This window comes from Argentina silus (assembly GCF_951799395.1).
Source record: "Argentina silus genome assembly, chromosome: 3".
Lineage (NCBI taxonomy): Eukaryota > Metazoa > Chordata > Actinopteri > Argentiniformes > Argentinidae > Argentina > Argentina silus.
In genome coordinates this window covers 24,282,647-24,306,328 of record NC_139657.1, presented here as the reverse complement: position 1 = coordinate 24,306,328, position 23,682 = coordinate 24,282,647, and the positions used below count along the sequence as shown (strand labels likewise).

At 42.4% G+C, this 23,682-nt stretch overlaps 1 protein-coding gene across 2 annotated transcripts; it reads right to left on the bottom strand.

The window, feature by feature from the left end:
* Positions 1-1,182: 1,182 nt before the first annotated feature.
* Positions 1,183-22,533, bottom strand: swap70b (switching B cell complex subunit SWAP70b). Of its 2 annotated transcripts, none has more exons than XM_083667182.1 (12): positions 22,403-22,533; positions 20,656-20,796; positions 15,957-16,130; positions 14,612-14,839; positions 8,123-8,269; positions 7,897-8,005; positions 7,401-7,582; positions 4,027-4,134; positions 3,436-3,602; positions 2,891-3,089; positions 1,454-1,550; positions 1,183-1,318 (listed from the first exon to the last, which is right to left on the bottom strand). In XM_083667182.1, the coding sequence occupies exons 1-12, from the start codon at positions 22,496-22,498 to the stop codon at positions 1,200-1,202; spliced, it is 1,767 nt and encodes a 588-aa protein (XP_083523308.1). In that variant the 5' UTR covers positions 22,499-22,533; the 3' UTR covers positions 1,183-1,199. The 2 variants fall into 2 exon arrangements, with proteins under 2 accessions (XP_083523308.1, XP_083523309.1); XM_083667183.1 differs by lacking the exon at positions 22,403-22,533 and adding an exon at positions 22,137-22,223.
* Positions 22,534-23,682: the final 1,149 nt, after the last annotated feature.

Below are 23,682 nucleotides of genomic sequence, written 5' to 3'. Positions count from 1 at the left end.
ATTTGCATATAAACATGCTGTTACTGCTAGGGGTGTTCTTGGGGAGTGGACTCACAGATTTTTGCCTTTCTGTCTCTGGTGGCTGCCTCTTCATATAATGCCCAAATTAAGCACTCATGTTCAGTATTTGGTCAACAATCCTTTGCATGCAATAACTGCCTGAAGTCTGACAGTATTTTCTCTGTACATCTTCAGTTGTTTGTTTTTAGGTCCATTTGCCTAAAATCTTATCATCAGGAAATGAAATGCATGTTCAATTGGATTCAAATCTGAGGATTGACTTGGCCAGTCAAGAACTTTCCACTTTTTAGCCCAGAAAAATCCCATAGTTGCTATGGCAGTATGTTTTGGGTCATTGTCTTACTGTAGGTGCCATCCAGTGAATTTGGATACATTTGCTGGTGACGTATTCTGCGGATGGTAGTCTCTGACACATTCACACAGACCTCCTGGAGAGTGTTCCTGATCTGTGGGACAGTTGTTTTGGGGGTTTTCTTAATTATGGTGAGCATTCTTCGGTCATCCACTGTAGAAGTCTTCCATGGCCTACCAGCCTGTTTGCAATTGCTGGGATCACCAGTGACTTATTTTTATTTTTAATAATGTACCCAACTGTTAATTTTTTGACAAGTCTAAGGGTTTGGCTATGTTTCTTGACTTTCATTGACACCTATTTGATTCTCATGTTGACAGACATCCATTGCTCAAAAGGCAAACACTGAGTCTAGAATCAATATTAAACTTTGATAGCTCTCTTATGCCTGCACAAACAATGGGACAGAATACACCTGACTAAACAGAAACCCCTGTCAAGCCAATTTTACCATTACCTTAGGTGCCCTGAAATGGGACTATGTATAAAATGTTGTCATTTGTAAATGGTGAAACCAATATGTACACAAATACCATAACATCAAAGCTGAGAATCTCTACTTGAACCTATATAGCCAAAAGAAGAAAACATTTCCATCAACCATGTGGGTGTTGTGAGCAGACCTAGGTCTAAAGGTATTTTACATTCGCTAAGATAATTTGAGCGTTTTGCTTGACCCTGGCTGTAGTGCTAGGTGGGCAGAGCTTGGAATTGTGTGACTATTCCATTGATTCCATTGTGCCAGACAAACTCAATCAAGCACAGATACGTATTTTAAAATACAATTTGAACCCAGGTCTGGTTTGAATGGCTTGGGGGTGGGGGTCTACTCGGTCTGGGTGGGTCGGTTCTTCCTCTCCTGCCATTCTTTCTCCCTTAGACTCAGCTCTGCCTCTGTGAAGGCTGCCGGACCCCAGTTGGTGATCTTCTGAGGCCCCTTTGAACCTGGCAAACCGAAACAGGAACACACCAAAATATGAAAATAGAAAGAAAGGGTGTACTCTACAGTAACTTTTATAATAACAGAGAGAGAGAGAGAGAGAGAAATGGAGGAGGAGAAATTGTGTATTGTGTGGTTACCTGGTTGAATGAGGCGTATCAAGCCCTCATGGTGGGCGACCTTGTGCTTCCAGCTCCTGGTGTTATTGGCTGCATCCTCCAGTTTCTTCATCACCTCCTTACACACCCAAACCATACACACAGAAACAGAGGAGCACACAAAGAAGACCATGTCAGATCATTAGCTAATACTTCATTGATGCTTCAGTTCTAGCATATATTGATGATTTGTGTAAATCGTATTTGTATTCATTTGCATTTTTAAAGCATCAGGTATATTAAAAAAGACATGCCTCTTCTGTGCAAGATATTGAAGAGAGAGACGTGGCCAAATTAAATCAATAATGGTTTACCAACACAGCCTCTCAATAGTCCTATTCGTCACAAAAAATATCCGACTGCCTCTCTCACCAAAGAGGATGGAGAGCACGCACAGCGGATGATTAGAGCCACCTTTTTAAAATCTTTTTCTTGATAATTTCCGATTATACATTCACAGAACACTTTATTAGAAACACCTGTACACCTTCTCATGGTAGAGGTGGTGTAATGGTGTGGGGAATGTTTTCTTGGCACACTTTGGGCCCGTTAATACCAATCAACCATCGCTTGAATGACACAGCCTATTTGAATATTGTTACTGACCATGTGCATCCCTTCTTGGCCACAATTGTCCCATCTTCTAATGGCTACTTCCAGCATGATAATGCACCATGTCACAAAGCAAAAGTCATCTCAAACTGGTTTCATGAACATGATAATGAGTTCAGTGTTCTTCAGTAGCCTTCCCAGTCGCCGGATCTAAATCCAATAGAACACCTTTAGGATGTGGTAGAACGGGAGATTCACAGCTTGAAATTGCACCTGAAAAATCTGCAGGAATTGTGTGATGCAATCATGTCATCATAGACAAGAATCTCAAAGGAATGTTTCCAACATCTTGTGGAATCAATGCCACGAAGAATTGAGGCTGTTTTGAGAGAAAAGGGAGGCCCTACTCAGTATTAGTATAGTGTTCCTAATAAAGTGCTCAGTGAATGTATATTCCATGTCTGACATGATTTTATGAAGTGCCCATGAAGAGATTAATTATTTCTAAACCATTTCCACTCTTCATCTCTGTAATTCATGAGCTGCAATAATAAACTCGATTTTGCCAATCTATCTGATAACGCAAGCTAATAAGGCAAGCCATTCTCTTTTCAAACATCCTTCACAGCTCTTCTCACCACCTTGTGGTGGCTTTCGGCAGCACTTCACACTGCGTAGATGGCACGGCGGCGCGTTTCAAGTGTTCAGGGATTAAAATCCTACCTACTGCATGTCTCACCTTGTACTTCTCTAGCACCCCTGCAGTGGCGCTCCTAAACATCTCAACTGAGCATTCTCTAGAACCCCCCATCTATCTGAACCTGTATGTTGCTTGAGCCTCTAGCACTCCTACACTGTAGGTCTCACCTGATACTGTTGTAGCACCCCCTGCCTTTCGCTCTCCAGCTGCTCTAGCTGCAGCATGGCGGCCTGCAGGGCGCTCTCCTTGGCCAGCCTCTCCTTCTCCAGCTCCTGTTTCTCAGCCTCTGTCTTAGAGATCGCCCTCTGCTGGTGGAGGTGGATCTGCTCCAACTCCGCCCGCTTGGCAGCCTCCTCCTCCAGTAATCTATACAGACATACATATAACACACAAACACACAACATTATGCACCACACACACGCACGCACGCACCAATCCCCATTCAAGAATGTGATGTGGAAAGTGCTGGGTCCAGAGTGCACAAATGTCAGCACAAAGGAAGGAAGGAAATGTGCTTGCCTCTGTGCTTCCAAGCATGTGCACATGTTTCCGTGTGTGGATGTGTGTATGCCAGCATGCCTGCCTGTGTGTGTGTGTGTGTGTGTGTGTGTGTGTACTTGCATGCATGTGTGTTAAAGTGTGTGTGTGCCTGCGCGCTTGTCTGTGTATATGTGCTTGCATGCATATGTGTCTGTCTGTCTGTCATACTCACCGGGCCTGGAGTCTGCGGACTGTCTCCTCATCCTGCCTGGCACCTCTCTCATCCTCTAGCGCATCCTCCAGGCGGTGGTACATGTCCTCCAGCTCCTTGACACGCTGCAGGTACTGCTCCAGCTCACACGACTTCTGAGCCACCTGCTCCTCCATCTGCTGACGCACCTGAGGACCCATTTAGTCAAATAAGGCATTAAATATCACTGGCTTAACTCAATATATCTATGTTATGCAGTACTTGTTTTTTGCTCAGACTGTCAGTGTTCTGTAATAATGTGTGACATACGTTTTTTCAGACCCCATAATCATCATTATGTAAACAATTATTGAATGAATTGTCCTTGTAACAAAGAGTGGAGGATGTGTCATGTAAAGCCTTGATATACTGTAAGTGTGTGTGTGTGTGTGTGTGTGTGTGTGTGCGCGTATTAATTTTCCCATGAATAACCAAAATGCAGAAGTAACATATGTAGCTACTTCCTCAAATACAACAGACATTGACCTGAGAGAAAGATTAATAGACTCATGAACATTTGATGTCATAGGAAGTAATTTGACCACTGGGTTTTTAGGTAGGTCAGGCAGCTACCATTTTCTCTCTCTCCAGGTCCACTCTGTAGCGGTCCTGTAGTTCAGTCTGGGTCTGCAGACGTCTCTGCTCTTCCTCTTCTGCATTGGCCGCTGCCTCCTCCAGTTGCTGACCAATAGCAGAGGGGGACAATGATTCATTATTATACCTTTATTTAGGCAGGGAGATCCTACTGAGACTGAGGTCCTACTGAGACTGAGGTCCTACTGAGACTGAGGTCTGTAAGCAGGGCTCCTCCAAAAAAGAGACATGAAACAATTGTGCACATTAAGAATTACAAACATAATACAGTTCATTAATAATTCCATTATTACAAATTGAATTTACAATATAATCAATTAAAACATGTACATTGCTCGGGTGACAGATCCTTTATCAAGGTCTTAAACTGACCAAGTTACACAAGAGAATCTAATATGAGTATGTTTTGAAGGTTGTTCCAAATACTCAGGGCACAGAAACTAAAGGCCTATTTATTTACTTAGTTCAAGAACTGAGGCTTGAAAAAAAAGTCAATTACTGCTGAAGGTCAAGAATGGCCTGCTGAGCTGAAAGGGCACAGGAGTAGTAGTATCATAGTATCACTTACAACTGTTCAAGGACAATTTTATTTATTAAATGGTAAACAGCATGATGGTGAACAATGTATGCACACAAAAATATACTCTCCTCTATTTCAAGGGTGATGAATAACACTTGTCAAATGTAATGAGGGGCCTGACAGAAAATAACATGCTTGTACTTCATTTAATTATTGTGTGCAAAGATTATGGGCAAAGGCCTCTCCACTTAAAACAAAAATAGATTATCTTTACTTTTAGTTTGACCTTAACCTTAGTGGGAGTGGTCATATAATTATATGGGAGGGACTTTGGGAGGGAAGTATTTGTCATAATTTAATTTGAGCAAATCACACAACTGCAAGAGTTGAGGTATGGGCACAAAGGGAGAAAAAAAAACAATACCTTCTAGCTATCTAGATCACAACTAGTTCACAAGGACATAGCGAGCTAGCTAATAATGGCTTCACCGAGGAGATGAAAGTGGGAAGTCATGTAGAAACAGACCATTAATTATATATATGCCATTTAGCTGACGTTACATTGCAGTGAGTGCATACATTTCAGTATATATCGTCCGAGCAGGAATCGAACCCACAACCTAAGCGTTGTTAGCACCATGCTCTACCAACTGAGCCACAGGGGACCACAAGACCACCAACACCATGGCCAGATAATCCCATTTTATTAGTTTAAGCTATGTCCGTTGCTGTCAAGAATGATCACGTCAAGATAAATGACAAATTCATTAAGTTAGCCTACTTGCTGCAATAGCCAGTAGAGAAGAAGACTAGGAAACATTATAACTGCAAACAGAGATAGCTAGTTACAACACCTTACTTACTATACCTTACTATACTAGCCTATACTAACCATAGGACCACAGTGTGTACTCCTTCCACCATGATTCCAACTAGACATTTGCGAAACACAGGGCTCTGCAATGGCTTCTCCATTGATTGCTGTGAAGGTCTCGGTCGAGCCAAACACCATGCTGGTGTTCGTCTTTGCCAGCTATCACAGCAAGTACCCCTTTATCTTGCAACATTTTCTTGATCCTCCACGATCAACAGCCAAGGACAACAGCCAAGGTGTTGGCCATGCCTGGTAGATCAAACTGTTGCAGAGTCAGCAAATGCATACCAGGGGGACGTAAATAGGGGGGAGGTTTCGGGGGAAGGTGTTGTTAGAGATGATTGGTTGGTAGATTAAGCCAATTAAGCCAATAGCTATGCTCTGTCCTTTTTCAACGGCCTTTCTATTGGCTTAATGAAAGTTTAACGCGTTGGTCCACCAGACCTTTCGTGCATTTGGGTGGAAGTGTCTGGGAATGAGACTACTTTCAGTTACACTTCATAAATAAAGAAGTGAAATCAACATTCTCTGAACATTAACGATTACATTTGTCTAAGCAGCTCTTTGTAGAAACAAAAAGGCAGTGGCAGCCATCAGGTACATACACAGTTCGATTGTCATCCTGACCACGCATAACAGGAAGCAGAGACAAAAGGAAGAATGTTTATTTAGACCAACCAGAGAGAAAATAACCTGGCCAGATACATTGTACACCAGTGACAATCTACTCTGTCCTGCAACCATCTCTAACAAAGCAAATTGAAATGGACCAGAAATTGAAACCAGTAAAAACAGCTAATGAATCTACTCTTAAGTGTCATGATGAATCATTATTTGACTCTTGCCATGACTCTGTGACTTTTCATTAGACTCTCCTCGTTACTCACTCATTATGGCAGGGAGTGAGGAGATCAGCTGAAGACAGAGTGGCTATTGTTTACATGTAAACCAGGGTTAAGGGGATGACCCTTGAGGTCCCAGCCAGGCCTGTGTCTTCACAGACCTGTTCTGTACTGGGGAGTATGAGGGACAGGGACTTGCACCTCAATGGGACACTGTTGTTCATTCATTCATTATACATTGAGTACGGCACAATGAAAGCTCAGACAAAGGGAAATTGTTGTCATAGGCCCCAGTAAATCTGATGATTGTCCCCGGGCTACACTCACTGTATGGCGTTGTTGTCACGCGTGAGCTTGGAATGACTGGTCATGGGTCACGTCTATGAGAGCTCTGTCACAATGGCCATTGAAGAAGTAAGGCTTCACCATCAATTACTTTCAGTGGGCAATCATAATGCATATTCACCTATCTGTACAGTCAATTGTGCAAGTGAAAGCTTTGAAATGTTGTGATGGGTGTTGTTGGTACTACTACCATCATTGTAATGCTGCCACAGTGAATTTTTGGAGTTATGTGCAGAAACTTTACTATTTGTTACACACACCCCCCTACCCCCCTTCCCCAGATACACATTCTACAAGGTCTTGGGCAAGCCAAACACCATCCTGAAGTCTCCGTTTGCAATCGTACTATCCTGGTGTACGTCTCTGGCAGCAATAGCAGCAAGTAACCCTTTATCTTGCTTGATCCTCCATGATCAAGAGCAAAGGACATGCCCGCTAGTAAAATCGCATTGTCTGGCCATTGATGGTGGTGGTGGTCGGCTAACACAGAGTACAGTGTTGGGCATGCCTGTTAGATTAAGCTTTTGCCATAACCCGTTAACAAGCAAGCAAAAACATCTCTTTTGGAAAGTAGTTTTCTTAAACAAATCCTCTGCACATCCTGTATTGATGTACATCCTGTACAGTTTGCACACTCGTATCAGAGCTCCATCAAACTTCTTCTGAAATGTCAGTGGTATACCTGACTAAAGCAGTGTTTTATGAGGGCTGTCGTGTCTGTTTGCAATTCAGAAGGTCCAAGTTCGAGGCTGAGGTGTTGGGTTTAGCTCACCTTCCTCATGGCCTCCAGTTCGTTCTGCTTGTTCTCATTGGCAGTCTGCAGCTCCCTCATCCTGAGTTCCAGCTCCTCCTGCTCTGCCTGCTGCTTCTGCCTCAGCTCCCGCCGCTTCTGACGGGACTCTCGATGGGGTGCCGGCCGGCCCAACCTCAGGAGGCTGATACACGTCTGGATGGCTGGGGAGAGGACAGACGAACAGGGGGTCAGGTGCTGTGATTCAATCAGATGGAGTTCTTCAAAATGGTGGAAATGGTCCAGGGAGGCAATCACACTGGTCTCCTGGTGCGGGGGGGATCTAGTAGTGGGTTCAGGAGTTTTCACTACTGTACTAATGTTCAGACAGAATTGTGAAACACATTAATAACCATGATCCACAATTCCAACTCATAATAGTCTAGTGATACAGTACAGGATATACAGAATAGGAAATTAACATGACGAATAAATAATAAATATAAATAAATATGACGAATGCAATCACTTCTCTTACCCTGAATCCATTCCTGCTTCCTCTTTTTATCTGACACGCTGATCTCAAAGCTTTTGTCAGTGCACTTGACGAAGAAGAGGCATTTCTTTCCTTCCTTATCCGGTAATGACTGAAATGACAAGAAAGACTTGCTAACATCTTCACAAAGGAATTCATATTAATAGATGTACTGTGAAACCATGAGCCTTAAGTGTTGTGAGCATCGTTTGAAGGGATGAATCCCTACCTCTACACAGCAGTTCCCATCCAATGCGATGTCACCTTTCTTTTCAATCAGGTCCTCACTCACATAGTAGGAGATGGAGTTGGGCCGCAGGAGGAACCAGCGCTCCATCCAGTTTTTCCGCTTATGGCCCTTTTTCATCAGGTAGCCCTGTGACAGTAGAAATGAAGAGGCTATGAAATAAATTGTGACGTCCAAGTAGTTTAATTTGACCATGCGCTCAAATCATCATAATCAGTGTTATAGGGCTGCTACTTTACATGGGGTCATATCTATGTCTAGTTCCTTATAGCCCATCCATAGTTATGACAAGTTTCTGTCTACATAAAAAAAAATAACTAACTTGTTTTCTTCCTTTCTCTAGCACTGTTGCACTTGTTCAAAGGATTTACTTACGATGACTGACGTATAGTTGATTTACTTACTTGACAAAAGGTAGTTATTGTAAGTCGCTTTGGATAAAAGTGTCTGCTAAATGAAATAATGTAATAATTAAAAAACAATTAAATGTAAATGTACAGTATGTTCATATTTCAATTGATATGTTGATAGCCTGTATTGGTATTTATAGATTTGTGCCCATATACCAATGATGATGATGAGATGATTGTGCACCATTATAGAGGCTTGGAGGAGTGGGGGAATTTGGGCACAGGTATAATGCAGTGTTTCTCAACTGGTGGGTCGCGACCCAAAAGTGGGTTGCGGGGTGTGTGGTAAAAAAACAAAACTTTTATTTTAACACTAGAAAGGCCAAAAATAGTTCTAGTGCTTAGCTATTTGATGTCAAACTTTTATTTTGACAGACATGCGTGAACAAAACGGGCTAGCCGTTGCGATGGTCACATTCGCACCATTTGAGCAGTAGCTAACTGGCAAAGCGCAAGTATGACCCCGATTATGTCATATGTACAGTGCCTATAGAAAGTCATCATACCCTGTGAAATCTTTACCTTTTGTCACATTACACCCTGGAAATTAAAATAAATACAAATCTAACTTTTTTGAGCTGTATGTACACATTATAACCCTCATCATCAAAGTGAAAATAAACATTTTAAAAATTCTGGACAATTATTACACATTAATTTGTGAAATACCTGGTTTGGTGAAGTGATCAGCCCCTTACGAGTATACCATTATAAACTTGCTCAGGTGCAACCAATCAACTTCCAGATCAAACACCAGGCTAATTGCCCTCCACCTGACATCAATTGTAGTGGTTTTGATTACTTCAGAATAAAACCAGCTGTTTCTTGAGGATTACACTACTAGAATTGCATGGTTCTGCAAAGAATTCACCATGTTTGGAAAAGTACTTTCAAAAGGCCTCCGGGATAAAGTTGTAGGAAGGCACAAGTTTGGTGAAGGCTACAAAAAGATTTCGAAGGCTTTAGCTATCCCTCTGAGTACCGTTCAGAGCATCATTAAGAAGTGGAAGGCGTATGGCACCACCAACACCTTGCCTAGATCAGGCCATCCGTCCAAACTGGATGACTGAGCCAGGAGGACATTGATCAGAGAAGCTACCAAGAGGCCAAAGGCAACTTTGAAGGACTTACAAGTCTTTATGGCTGGGACTGGTCTGTCTGTGCATGTGACAACAATCTCACAAGCTTTACACAAAGCTGGCCTGTATGGCAGGGTAGCAAGAAAGAAGCCTTTTCTGAAAAAGTGCCACACTTCGTCTCGTTTGTGCTATGCAAAAACACACCTGGAAGATTCTGTTGCCATGTGGAAAAAGGTTTTATGGTCAGACGAGACTAAGATTGAACTTTTTGGACTGAACTCCAAGCACTATGTTTGGTGAAAACCAAACACAGCACACCACCCAAAACGCACCATACCTACTGTGAAGCATGGTGGTGGCAACATTATGTTGTGGGGATGTTTCTCTTCAGCGGGGACTGGGCAACTGGTCAGGATTGAAGGGAAAATGGATGCTGTCAAGTACACCCAAATTCTTGAGGACAACCTGCGTCCCTCTGCTAGACAGCTGAAGATGGGCAGGTCATTCACCTTCCAACACGACAACGATCCTAAACATACCGCCAAAAGAACAACGCAGTGGCTTAAGGATAGAAAGGTGAATGTCCTTGAGTGGCCAAGTCAGAGCCCTGACTTAAATCCGATAGAAAATCTGTGGATGGACTTGAAGAGAGCAGTCCATCGCCGCTCACCACGGAATTTGACTGAACTCGAACAATTCTGCAAGGAAGAATGGGCAAATATTCTCCAATATAGGTGTGCAAAGCTAGTAGAGACATATCCAAACAGATTGATGGCTGTAATTGCAGCAAAAGGTGGCTCTACAAAGCATTAAATCAGGGGACTGATGACCCTGTTATTGTTGTTTTAAATTTTGTATACATTTTCAGAACTGTTGCCTTTTTTTTCATTAGTTTGATGTTGTATGGCTAAATTTGTACATAAAGATTGTACAGAGGATGCCATTTCAACGGCACTTCACTCCGCCCTGTCCCACCTCGACAAGACTAACTCTTATGTGAGAATGCTGTTTATTGACTTCAGCTCAGCATTCAACACCATCATCCCCTCCAAACTGATCTCCAAACTCAGGCAACTGGGCATCAACCCCTCCCTCTGCAACTGGATTCTAGACTTCCTGACCAACAGGCCGCAGTCTGTTAGGCTTCACAACCACACCTCCTCAACCCTCATCCTGAACACCGGCGTTCCACAAGGCTGTGTGCTGAGCCCCCTCCTTTACTCCCTCTTCACCTACGACTGCACACCTGTACATGGCTCAAACACCATTGTTAAGTTTGCAGACGACACAACGGTGATCGGTCTCATCAGCAACAACGATGAGTCGGCCTACAGGGAGGAGGTCCAGCACCTAACAGTGTGGTGCAACGACAATAACCTGGCTCTCAACACCAAGAAGACCAAAGAACTCATTGTGGACTTCAGGAAGTCTAAAGCTGGCGCACACACCCCCATCCTCATCAACGAGACTGAGGTGGAGCGAGTCACCAGCTTCAAGTTTCTGGGTGTCCACATCTCTGAGGACCTCTCCTGGACCCTCAACACCTCCACCCTGATAAAGAAGGCTCACCAGCGTCTCTTCTTCCTGAGGAGACTAAAGAAGGTCTATCTGTCTCCTCAGATCCTGGTGAATTTCTACCGCTGCACCATCGAGAGTATCCTTACCAACTGTGTCACAGTATGGTATGGCAACTGCTCGGCATCGGACCGGAAAGCACTGCAGAGGGTGGTGAAAACTGCCCAACGCATCACCGGTTCCTCACTCCCCTCCATCGAGGCTGTCCAGGGCAAACGATGCTTGCGTAAGGCACGCAGCATCGTCAAGGACATTTCTCACCCCAACCATAGACTTTTCACCCCACTCCCCTCCGGGAGGCGCTACAGGTCTCTCCGCACCCGAACCAGTAGGTTCAGAGGCAGCTTCTTCCCTGCGGCTGTCACCCTACTGAACTTGAACACTGCACCGACCTGACAACCTACTACCCCTGCAACCCCCCCCCCCCCCCGGACAATTGCACTATTGCACTATTACTCCCCTCCCCTCCCCTGCTCTTACTCATACCACTGCTCTTCTGTACATACCTGTCCATACTGTTCATACTGCACATAATGCACATATCCTTATATTTTCTTAATACTACTGCACATACTGTACATACCTGTTTATACGGCATTCCATATTTATATTTATTCTGCTATCTACCTCATGCTACTGTTAATACATATATACTGCTAGACTGCATTACCCATACAGCTCATATGCTGCTACACTGTTCATACTGTAACTATTTATTCTGCTATAATGCTACTGTTACTCATATACTGCTATACTGCACTGCTATATTATACTGCACTACTACTGATCATATATTGCACTACCTGTAAATACTGTTCATTGCACTTTCTGCTATTTTGCACTTCTGGTTAGACGCTAACTGCATTTCGTTGTCTCTGTACTTGTACTCTGCACAATGACAATAAAGTTGAATCTAATCTAAAAAAAAAAAAAAAGGTTTTTTTTAAATGGGTTTTGATTTCAGGCTGGGGTATGATGACTTTCTATAGGCACTGTATTTACATACACAGAGGACAAAAAGGAACTGAAACCACAGTGTGTGGTATGTATGGAAGTGCTCGCACAAGAGAGCATGAAGCCATCTAAATTAAAACGTCATTTAGAAACGAAACATCCTACGTGCAAAGACAAACCAGTCGAGTACTTTGAAAGACGACTCCATGAGCTGAGGGCATCGCAGAAGTGCCTAACAGCATCATGTTCAAAACAAGAACAGGCACTCCGCGCATCATACCACGTAGCTCACCGTATTGCAAAGGCCAAGAAACCCCACACAATAGCAGAAGAGCTTCTCTTACCTGCAGCAATGGACATGGTCAGACAGGTGCCAGATCAATCGGCGGCGGATAAGCTGAAGATCATACCACTGTCGAATGATACCATAGGTAGGCGCATTGAAGAAATGTCTGGTGACAAAACAACGGACCACAGCACGCATCCAGGCAAGCGCTTACTATGCCTTACAGATGGATGAATCCACGGATATTGCTAGCCATGCGATTTTACTTATTTATGTGAGATGTGCGGGAGGGAGACTTACAGGAGCAATTTCTCTGCAGTAGAGATCTCCCTACCACAAGGCAGAGGACATTTTCAGCACTGTGGATTTGTACTTGGGTTCGGTGGGCCTGAACTGGGAACAGTGCTTGGGAATCACAACTGATGGCGCTGTCTCCATGACCGGGAAACATTTAGGGGTGGTGAAGAGAATTCTTGAGAGGGCACCAAATGCGACCTGGAACCACTGCTTTTTGCATCGAGAGGCATTAGCAGCCAGGGATATGGTGCCATTGCTTGATGAAACATTGAAAGATGTCGTCAAAGTGGTGAACCACATTAAACGGAGTGCCAAGAACAGTCAGTGTTTTACAAATCTGTGCAAAGACCTGGGTTCTGAGCACGTACAGGCGTTGTATCACTCGGAAGTTCGCTGGCTATCGAGGGGAAAGGTGTTTCACGCTTTTCAGAAATCGCAGCCTTCCTTTCAGAGAATAAGTCTCCGTATACTGAGCTGTTTGACAACGAAATCTGTCTCGCATGAGTTGCGTATCTTTCTGATGTGTTCGAGCACCTCAACACATTAAACGTGTCTATGCAAGGGAGGGGACACAATACAGTCTGACAAAATCGCTGCGTTCAAAAATAAGATCGCATTGTGGAAAAATCAGGTATCCAAAGACAGACTTGACATGTTTCCCAACGCTTGTCATGAAGCACAACAGCTGGACACAGTGGACAAAAATGCCCTGAAACGAATTATTACAGCGCATCTCACTAAACTCCAAGCTCGGTTTCACGACTACTTCCCGGAGAAACATGGAGATGATCACTGGATACCTGACCTCTTCGGAATCGACATGGAAAGCGTCACGTTGCCAAGCAATGAAGAGAATCAGCTGGTGGAGCTGTCATGTCATCGGACGCTGAAAAGGAAATTCGGTGAGGTAAGCCTCCCCCAGTTCAGGTGCAACGATGTAATTGTGTGTGTGCCTCTCGATGCAAAAAGCAGTGGTTGGGAGAGTAATGGGAGAGTATCCGTCCCTCGCCACCCATGCAGTCAAAATCCTCCCACCATTCAGCACTACCTATCTGTGCGAAAGTGGCTTCTCAACTTTGGTCCAGCTCAAGTCAAAGCAGAGGAACAGGTTGGACACTGAGCATGATCTGAGAGTAGCTCTGTCTACCATCACCCCAGACTTTGAAAGTCTTATCAGGAACAAAGCACATTCCCAACTCTCTCATTAGCTTCCCAAAATGCCTGTTGAGTGAAAACAGCCCGTTTAGTAGGCCTACTCAGAGAGATGATATATATATATATATATATATATATATATATATATATATATATATATATATATTTACAGATCTCTTAAATAAATAAATATATTTTATGTTCATTTATATTTATATTTTATTTTATGTTTATTTGTTATATTTACAGTATTATGTTTTATGTTATATTTACAGTTATGATGTTCATATGATGTTCATTTTTGAGGAATACATTTGCTTGGTTTGAATTCTATAAGTGGGTCGCGACTTAATGACCATGGGAAAATGTGGGTCCCAAGGCCAGACCAGTTGAGAACCACTGTTATAGAGTATACACTGCTACACCATGGTAAGTGTGAGTTAGTCCCTCTCAAAGCTTCATCTATGCTACAATATACTATATACGATCACTGTATTATACTACTGTAACATGTAACAGTGGAGGCTGGTGGAGGGAGAAATAGGAGGACGGGCCCATTGTAATGCATGGAATGGTGTTAAACCATTCCTCATTCCATTCTATGCATTACGATGACCCCATCCTCCGGTTTTTCCCTCCACAGCTATGTAACACTGGTTGGGTGTTGTCAATCAGCCATGGGGGATAGTAGTTTGATCTCCACAGTGTCACCAACCTGTTTGAGCACGTCTAGAATCAGCTCCTGGAACACTTCTGTAATGCCCATGGAGAGGGTCTGGCGGTCCATGCCCTTGCTGAAGTGTCCTTTGCCGACCAGGTCGATCATCTCCCAGGCGTTCAGGGAATGCTGCTTGTTGTTCAGCTCCAGCTTGTAGTCCTCAAACCTTTCCTCCACCCAGCTGCCTCCCATGGCCTCCGTCAGCTTCCGTAGGAAATACTCGATCTGAGTGGACGGGGAGGACACAATGATACACAAACATACGCACACATACAAACATGCACATTCACAAAAACATGCACAATATGTCACAATCCAGGTGGATCATGATTTTCCATGCTGAGCAAAGGGGAAAAAGCTACTGGTCACCCAAATTGGTCCAAATATTTGTATATGATTAGGGTTTATATGGTTACTCCACAGTTCCTTGCACAATGTGCAAACAGTTCCTAAAATGAAGTTTAATGTCAGTTATGCCCAACAATAAATCCTGCTGTGTTGTAGTTTTACAGGAAGCTGCTAACTTCCTTTACTGTGAGTCATGTTGAGCAATAGAGAGGGTGTTTCTCCTAAACGGTCAGTAAATGTAACATTGAATCAGGATCTCAACAACAATCCTTAGCCACAATCTACTCTCACGCACATTCACACTACTCTCTTATGTTGTCCATTGTGAGTGCTAATGAGGGTATCTAAAATATCCAATAAGGAAAATAAAAACATTCTGTGTCATACTGCCTTCACACTGATAGAACAAATGGGTTTTAATCTGTTAAGTATCAACCTAACCTTTTGCATAGCTTTATATTCCTTTCAGGATATGCCACATACGAGAGCTAGTACGAGCCATGTTGAACCCCTATGAAAAAGATTTATTAAAGCTCTATAATAAATACTCAATTTGTATGTGTCCCTTACATGACTTGCACTTCCTACATTCTGACACACCTGAATGTGGCCATCATATTGTAATAATGTATGACATATAGGGGCGACTTATATGTTGTATATGAATGTATGGTCAAACATTTGCAGATATAAAGTATTGACAGTAAGTTCATATTCTGAACTTTGGTTAAGTGTCTGTATTGTATATTCTGACTTTGCCGGAATTCAGCAAGCCACCACACCAGAAGTGCAGATGACAGATATTTTTATCAGCAGATTTTCATGAAATAACAGGATCTGATCACTGTGTGGGTGTGGTGTGACCATGTTAGGTCCTCAGTAATGTGGACACCGAGGAACTTGAACCTGCTGACACTCTCCACTGCTGAGGGCTTTTCCATCTGGGTATTGAGGGTTTGAGGACAATTTGTTTGTACGCGCCTTTCAATCTCACCTCCTCAGTGGCTATCGCCAGTGGGTATTTATCCTCAGACAGGAAGTTGAAAATGCACCAGATCTTGAAGGCATCCTCGTCAGAGATGAGAAGGTTGCTTCTGTTGAGGTTCTTCCTGGCGCACAGGACCCAGCACATTCTGTTAAAGTCCTGCCGGTCAAAGTTGTCCTGGACCTGCAGTTAAGAACAGTTCTGTAGTGAGGTCATTTGGCCTAAGTCTGGGATTTGTATGTATTGAGAATAAAAAGTGTCTTTGAGCAGGCAATGTATAAAGGACGCTTTCACTCCTCTCTTTGTGATGCCAGTTTTTCTTTAATGGCAGGTGCTCTACAGCATAGAAGTTTAACGAGAAAACACATTAATCCAACCAAATTAACAAGACCGGGTGAGAGAGGAGAGAAAGGTGTCTTGTATTTTTGTTTCTTATCCTCAATTCCAGCGCAGAGAGGGAGGAGAACCCTTCATGAAAGTACAATCAGTGCTGCAGAGGGTAAATGTTTTCTTCTAGTAGTGAACACTGGCGTCTCCATAGAAACTATTGGCAAGCTGACCGTATAATCATAGAGATTAGGAGCACATCCGTACCCACAGTAGCACTGGGCCAGAAGACAGTCCCAACAACCTGACACAACGTTCAAACTAACGTCAAGGCACTAGGGCATTACAATAACATTAATTTTAGCTGTTCAGTTTGGGGCATACGGAGGAGGATACATATCTCATATCTACATATTTCATAACTCAGGGTTAAGACAGAACAGTATTAGCTCACTCCAAAGGACACAAGTCATGGTAGACAACAACAAAGATAACACTGCTCAACTATGAGAAAATAGTCAAAGATAACAGCTAAACAGAAATGCGAGAGAGGCACTGAAATGCAAATGCACAGCTATATCTTTAGGAATATCTAAAACTATGATTGGACATATAAGCTCAAGCTGACAAATCTATGAAAACACCAAAATGGGAAGATGGACATCTATGGAAAACCAGGACAAAAACATTTCTATTATCATCCTGGTAGGATGTCTCTGTAATTGCCTTCTCCCTAACACAAGAGAATATTTTACAACAGGTAAAGAATCTGGTAATTGTACTATGGAGTAACCGTTAGCAGACTATTAGCAGACACTGTTTCAAGAGATGTTGTTGTTGTGGATGAGCCAAGAATAACACATCATGAGAAATGCTGTTTAACCCTATGAGATAGTAACAGACGCGGTAGGGAGCTCAGCTATACAAGTTGTGAAAGTGTGATTGTTATGAAAGAGCAGCTCTCATCTGTTTCACAACACTGTCATGCTTGTCTAGTTTTCTCTCAGTCCTAGCCAGTGCAGTCTGTGGCAGTAGCTCCCTTTGCCTCTCTTTCTCCGTCTCTCCGCCTTTCTCCCTCTCTACCTCCCTCCCGCCCTACCACTCTCCCATTCCTTGCACCTCAACAATGAGGGCCTTGTGAAAGCCCCTGCAGCACCCAGAGCTGCCTCTCTCTCCTCCAGACACCCATGTTCATTAGCATTCACCGGCGTAACGAGTCCTGCAGGTCTCTAAACAAAGTCTTATCACTGTCCTTGGGCGCTGAAGGAGGCTGACACCTCGAACCTTTGTCACATCACACAAAGATGACTGTGGGCAAAGAAGTAGGAGAGAAAAGTGACATGGTTGGGTGACACTGACATGGATGGATCACAATAAAGGGTATCTACTGTGTATCATGTCAAACATGTTATAATCATATATTGTATGTACACTCACTGAACACTTTATTAGGAACACTATACTAATACTGGGTAGGGCCTCCCTTTGCTCTCAAAACAGCCTCAATTCTTCGTGGCATTGATTCCACAAGAAGTTGAAAACATTTCCTTTGAGATTCTGGTCCATGATGACATGATTGTTTTGCTTTAATATACGGGTCATAATGCTGTGTGTTTAAGGTGCTTCATACTTATGTCTAAGTGGCATTTCATTGATTTAATGTCTGCTTTTTTTAAAAGGTAAATGAATATAAATCTAGAATCTAGTTTCAGGTCGGTAAGCCTGTCAGTGTGTGAGCGGTTATGACAGAGATCCCTCCTCTCCTGCCTGTCCTCGCTCTGTGTGTCCCAGGAGAGAGAGAGCCGTACAAGTGTTACATCTGCCACGCCCGCTTCACCCAGAGCGGCACCATGAAGATGCACATCCTGCAGAAACACACGGAGAACGTGGCCAAGTTCCACTGCCCCCACTGTGACACCGTCATCGCCCGCAAGAGTGACCTGGGTAACTACCCCTACTCCTACCCCAACTACCCCTAGCCCAAACACAACTACAATTTTTCAGGTGCACTTTCAAGCTGTGAATCTCCCGTTTTACCACATCCCAAAGGTGTTCTATTGGATTCAGATCTGGTGACTGGGAAGAACACTGAACTCATTGTCCTGTTCATGAAACCAGTTTGAGACGACTTTTGCTTTGTGACATGGTGCATTATCATGCTGGAAGTAGCCATTAGAAGATGGGTAGATCGTGGCCATGAAGGGATGTACATGGTCAGCAACAATACTCAAATAGGCTGTGGCATTCAAGCAATGATTGATTGGTATTAACGTGCCCAAAGTGTGCCAAAAAAACATTCCCCAGAGGTGTTCCCAATAAAGTGCTTAGTGAGTGTACATATAACATACATAACATTGGAAACATGATTTATAGCCACAATATAAAACTATTGGGTGAATACTAACTAGGCAAACAAGAGAGAATAACACAGAAACCCTCAGCTTGCTAACTATAAATAAAGACACATGCAGAAGTAAGACATGAATGGGGGATATAACTAAACCACAGCAGTGTTTCATATACGCAGGTCACAAGTTCACAGCCGTGAACTACTTTGGAGCTCTGTTTGTTTAGCCATACTCTCTTTTCTTCCTCTTCTGACATCACAGCTCCTGATTAACAATGCATTCCAGGATTCTACAGGGTCAGTTGGCTAAGAGGAATGCTGTGCTCCACACAGCCTGAGAATGAGTCCAAAATGGGAGACTGTCTGTCTGCCTACCTTAATGAGGGTCTATCTTGTCTGACAGCACTATTTGTGCTATATAGAGGTCTTGGTGGTCACACACACACACACACACACACGCACACACACACACACGTTGGAGGCCTTGAATAACCTTGTCTGGTAAGGGCATCTATCTGTTCCTGAAACCTCTTCAAGGCACTTGAGGAATGAGTGCTTGAGTAAGTGACGAGCAGAGTTAACAGAAAAGGATGCGGTGTGGGTTGAACCAATGTACTTGCTGTAACATACATTGTAAAACATTTTCAGCATCTATTTTCTATATTCATCCATCTGTCCATTTTTTTAAATAGTATTTACACTATTTCCGCCCAATTCAACTTTAAAATGTGTAGACGAACTCCACTTAAATAACTTTTATTCATATTTGTGATAGTATTTACACTTTGAGCTTTACTAGAATTTCCATGAAATCGTAATCATGCCTATACCACTGCATGCACAGCCTAAACCGCTTAACCTATTAACTTAAATGTCCAGACCTGTGTAACTTGACTTGTCTGGAAAAAAACATTCATTCAGATTTTTTACACTAATTTAGACTTTTTAAGTTGCATAAATTAACAGTGGCTTCAATGAAGAGCATACTGTTGCTATGGTCATATTCAAAACGCTACTCCTCTTAATCTTGACAGTGCAATCCAACTTTAAACTGTATCCACTGCCATATCAAGACTTTGCAAGGCCACAAAGTTTCTTGAAGAACTTCTTTTTCTAGTTCCAAACTCGCCAAACTAGCCTTAGTAACTATTTATGACAAAAGCAAGAATATCTAAGATTTACCATAGAACCACCTTTTATGGTGAAAAGAATACAAAACTCTTGCTGAGGTAACCTTTATTACATCTCAAGGAATTCCAAACTCTCACCATGGTAACCCTGTGTGATATCAGCAGACGATGACCAAATTATCGGTACAGCATCACTCCAAAGAGGCCACACCCCGAGGGGACAACTGTACAAATCTCTCATCTGAGCCCATTATTTTTCAATACAGTTTATCAATATTTCCAGAAGTTGGCCCCGGTGGAATGTGCCAGAAACATTAAACAAAGTTGGACTCGAAACATGCTCCTCAGTTTGCCAGATTAAAATTGCTACTGCAAGAAAAAACAATGAGGTGAAATTCCTAACTAGCCTGAGGTGACATAACCGGCAATTTACACTTAACTGATTGAATCTCCCAGTAAGTTTGCTCACATTTTGTATACTTTGCATAACTTAAATGCATACTTGTATGTTTTAATCAGATGAATTAGCTGCCTGCAGCCACCATGCTCACCTCAATCACATATTGAAAACCAAGCAGTTTTAATGCAAGCCTACAGTATGGGAGATTGGGGTTTCTGTCCCCTGTGGGGAATGTTGGGGGAGGTTGGTTGTGATGTAACAAAGGAACTACCTGGATGTACTGTATGTATTACAAACCCTTTATGAAAACCGCAAAAGCATGCCTGTGTGTCACCATGGCATCCCTTTTATGACATTGGAAAAAGGAAATACTTTCGCAACAAAACAATGCCCATCAGGCACTTCAGTGACCCTTTCTGACATCAGCAGTGGGAACACAAAACAGCAGAATACCTCCATATAATAGTGAATATGGCCAGGGGTGTTCATAGTTACTAGCCTTACCTTGTCCAAAATGAACTTGTTCAAGTAGGGCATGTAACCTTGATTGGAGACGGGGCCTTCGTCATCATCTTTGAAGTGCTCCTCAAGGGCCACTGGGTCGTGAGGGATCTTCATCACTGTACACAAGTTATGAGAGAGCACCTGCAGCAACAAAAACATACTCCTTACCAGGATTTCACACACTAGCTGGTAGACGGTGTGTGTGGTTTTTGAAAATAACTTTATCAGGACTTCACATTGTAGCACACAGATAAAGTTGTTTTCAATCTAGCCATGTGCCCACACTGACTTAATCTCTGCTTAATAGAGTAGTGAGAAAAACATATGTTTCTGGGAGGGGTAATTATCATAGTGAAGCAGTAATATTTGAAGGAATTGTTCACTTTTTGACAAAAGCACCAAATTTGGCACAGAGGTAGGTTTATGTACCATGAACAGATTTACATATGGATGCCCTTTGGGGGGACATAGCAGTCATTTTTCAAAATGGCCACTGACGGTACCACTATTTTACAAACCTTTCATTTTCAGATTTATGTTCCTTGACAAAATGTACATATATGACTTGCTCCATCATTTTCAGTTTGTGTCTTAACTCCCAATGATGAGCGACAAAGAAATGGATAGAACATTTGTTAAAATCCAAAAACAGCCTATGTAAGTTTTTTGGGGTTTTTTACTAATATGGTCATCATATGCTAAGTAGGGGTGGCGACATGCGACTGGAAATGATAGAACACATCACATATGGAACCATTACATATTTGGCCCCATAGCAAAATTGCCAACCAAAGTACCACTTTACAACCCATTCATTTTTAAGAGGACTATTGTGAAAACATCAAAGGTCGATTTATGTACTCTGAAAAGATTGAGATCTAACCAAACCCAAATCTGACCAAATAATCACTCACTAGGCTTATGAGCAGAGTGAGGGTCTGCGAACCAAAAAAAAAAGTATCAAATGAATGCACCAAATAAATGAACACATTACTGTGTTTGTGCCTATCATATTTAATAATGTTAACAATGTGTAATAATGTGTATTTTTACCATAACATTTTCTGATAATTAAGGACCTAGACATTAGCCAACTAGCCATCTAATGTCAAATTAACCACAAACTAATTACATTAAAAAATCACTAAATACCATGTACGCATTACGACTAACCTCTGACAATATTCTATCTCTGAAACCAATGCAAAACAATTAACTTACAACTATAGTGAAAAACCATCGCTAGCTAATTGGCAATAAAATATAGACAGGATTATGCTAGATGCTTATGCAGCAGATGTTAGCTAGCAATGAGGTTTGTCAACAACGGTACTGAGAGTGGCCATTTCTGAATGGTGAAAACAATATGTACACAAACACCATCAAATAAATGCTAATGGTAACTGATTGATTTAACATCCAAATTCTGGAGTGTAGAGCCAAAAGAAGGGGGGGAAATGCTTCATTGTCACATTACTTACTCAAGGCACTGTATTTGAGAGAATTATTCCAAACCCAGACTGTGTAGACAACCAGTGCTCATCTTAAGTCATTATTACCAGGTGAGCTACACTCCGCAAGACTTACAGTCCAACGTACACTTCTTTCCCACGGCACTCGGTCAAGGAGTCAACAAGTGGAGCGCTTAGCCGAGTGCGCATATAATTTCCTGCTTGTGCGTGGTAAGAACATCTGGTTAAATAATGAAGGAAACAAGTGGTTCGGGTTACTCGGTTAACAATCATACCTTTAACTGAGATTTAGAAACTTTCCCGCTTTTGTCCAAATCCAACGCTGTAAAAGCATGCCATATTGACTTAAGAAGTTCGTCCCGTAGTGCCATTGCGCTGCGTGCTTCCTTCGTTTGCTTGATCAAGATCAGTTCGTGTATAAATCGTGCATGGGAAAGTTTTTCTCGTTGGAGACAATTGGACAGTCACATGACATGTTGTCAGACACTCTGTCTGCCCAGCAATGTCATGAAAGTGCTAGGTTATAGCACCGCTCAGCGCCAGAAAGCGAACAGAGTGTGAGAGAGATTATTGTGGATTTGTTTTTGCTGATCATACTCCAACTTTTCTCTTATGACAAAGGTGAGCCTATGGGTATTTATATCTGTTATAATCTAAATACAACGTAGTGTGTCATGGGCCAATGACCATCTCACTGAATTGGCTGGCCAAAATACAGTGCAGAGAAAAAAGTGTGAACCCCGACATAGTGGGGTAATAAATAGTTACAAAATAAAAACTAAAATGTCATGTGTGAATACATATGTGAACCCTTGTCAATGGCAAACCAAGATCAATGCAAAGCACTGAAATTATCCTAACAAGTTACACAATAGTTGGATACACTTCTTAATAAACAGACATGTCTGAGGCCAATGGTGACTGAAAAAGAGCCAGACCTCAAATATGCTGATGGGAAAAACTGGTTGACAGCATCAACGACATCCCTGTCACTCCTCAAAGCTGGCCTATATGACACTGCTACTACTGAGAGAAATACCTTAACATTGGGGTAGAAATTCACCCTTCAGTTGAAAAAAATACACAAGCACAAAAAAGTTTAATAGTCCAAAGCTACACTGGAATGGAGAGCGAATGACTGTGAGTGTCCCATTTAGGCCTACAGAAACCTGGTTAAAAATATGTGGGGAGCCTTGAAGATTACTTTCCATCAACTACGCCCAAACAACTTGAGAGCTTGGGCAAGAATTATCCACCAAGAATAGGTGAATATTGCCTAGTTTTGTGTGTATCTGAAAAGTCTCAAAGCTGTAATTGTTCACAAAGGAGCATTGAACAAGTCCTGATAAAAAAATAATATATTTTTGCATTATAGTGCATTTAAATTAAATGCTTTTCAATTTCAGGCTCCAATGCAAAAAAAAAAAAACTGCAGGGGATCACATACAGTTTCTCTGCACTGTATAATGGCTGCTAATAATGGTTGACTATAGATTGTGGTAGCTTGTGGTTAAATGACAAATTTCAGACGAGTGCTTCCATTCAATAGGGAAGA